Source organism: Notothenia coriiceps, unplaced genomic scaffold, assembly GCF_000735185.1.
Source record: "Notothenia coriiceps isolate Sejong01 unplaced genomic scaffold, NC01 NC01_scaffold00036675, whole genome shotgun sequence".
In the NCBI taxonomy this organism is placed as follows: domain Eukaryota; kingdom Metazoa; phylum Chordata; class Actinopteri; order Perciformes; family Nototheniidae; genus Notothenia; species Notothenia coriiceps.
Window position 1 is genome coordinate 1 of NW_011369376.1, and position 1,549 is coordinate 1,549.

General features: G+C 47.3%; 1 protein-coding gene across 1 annotated transcript in view; it reads left to right on the plus strand.

The window, feature by feature from the left end:
* Positions 1-6: 6 nt before the first annotated feature.
* LOC104964118 (remodeling and spacing factor 1-like) overlaps positions 7-1,549 on the plus strand; it is a gene marked incomplete at its 3' end in the record, with an annotated part of 4,561 nt that continues 3,018 nt past the window's right edge. The window contains exon 1 of the mRNA XM_010792840.1: positions 7-806. Coding sequence (XP_010791142.1) covers positions 582-806 — 225 coding nt within the window. The remainder of the gene's footprint in view (positions 807-1,549) is intronic.

Consider the following 1,549-nt stretch of genomic DNA (forward strand, 5'->3'; position numbering starts at 1 on the left):
ACACAGACAAGAAAAAGGACACAGACTTAGGAAAGAGAAAGGACACAGACTTGGAAAAGAGAAAGGACACAGACTCGGAAAAGAGAAAGGACACAGACTCGGAAGAGAGAAAGGACACAGACTCGGAAAAGAGAAAGGACACAGACTCGGAAAAGAGAAAGGACACAGACTCGGAAAAGAGAAAGAACAAAGACTCTGGAAAGACACCGGGAATCGAAAATAAAAAGGGCAGCGAATCAAAGAAAAAGGAGACTGACACGGACAACAAAAGCAAAACAGATTCTGCAAATAAAACGGAAACCGGGAAGGACACGGAAGCTGAAAATAAAAACGACAGCAAATCCTCAACGGAAACGGAGAAAGCCAGCGACCCGAGCAAAGAACCGGATGTGGAAAAGCCGGCTGAGGAGGAAGGCAAAAGCGATGAAGATGAAGATGACGAGGAGGCACCAAAAAAGGAGGTGGCGAACGGCAGAGGAACTCCGGCTTCACGACGAAGATCGAAACGTCCGGCGCGTCGAAGGAAAGCCGCGCTTCCGAGAGCAGAGAGGCAGGATTCAGAGTCTGATACAAACACCGGGATGTCTCTCCGAAGATCTCCAAGGATCTCAAGACCCACGACTAAAGCGGTGGAGACCCAGGGAAAGAAACCGGAGAAATCTGCTCCACAGGCGGACAAGAGCGACGACGACGAAAAGGATGATAAAGAAAAGGACGAGGACGAAGAAGAGGAGGAGGAGGAGAAAGCTGTTCAGAAGAAACCGAGGGAGAAGAAGCCCGAGCAGGAGGGTCAGACCAAACCTAAGGTAAGATTACTCACTGGTGTGAAATATATATAAATAAGAGGTTTGATTAAATACAAGGACATGTTGAAGCCCCGAGCCTGTTTTTCAGGTCTCAGGCTCGAAAAAGACATTCCCAGAACAAACAACTATAACTTAACTTCTAAAAGGGTTAAATTAATAATATTTGTTCTCAAAGTAATGATAAACCTTTGAGTTGGATGTAGAAAAGTCAGGGGGCGAACGAGACGAGTGAGCGATACAGGGAGAGAAACACAGAAGAAGAGAGGAGTGAGCGATACGGCGGAGAGGAAAGTGAGTGAAGAGAATAATTAGCGATAGAGGGAGAGAAGCGGAGAAGAGAGTGAACAGGGGTGTTAGTGGCAGACAGGGAGAGACACATAATTACACATGGCGCTCTCCAAGAAGAGGAAAGTGGACAGTGAGAACAGAGCTCTTAACCCTGAGTGGACTCATTCATGTTCATCCTGCCCACTGGGAGCTCAGAGCCAGTGTGTCTCATTTGTTCAGAGACCGTGGCGCTCATTTAAAGTGCCAAAACGCCACCATGAGACCAAACATTCTCTCTCAACTCAGAACTGAGGTCACAACAAATAAGCAGTCTCAGAGCCCGATATGATCAGTCCACCAGGATCAACATTCAAACTAAATATGGTTCCAGGGCAGGCTGACCAATGAGCTAACCGAGGCTAACCAATGAGCTAACCGAGGCTAACCAATGAGCTAACCGAGGCTAACCAATGAGC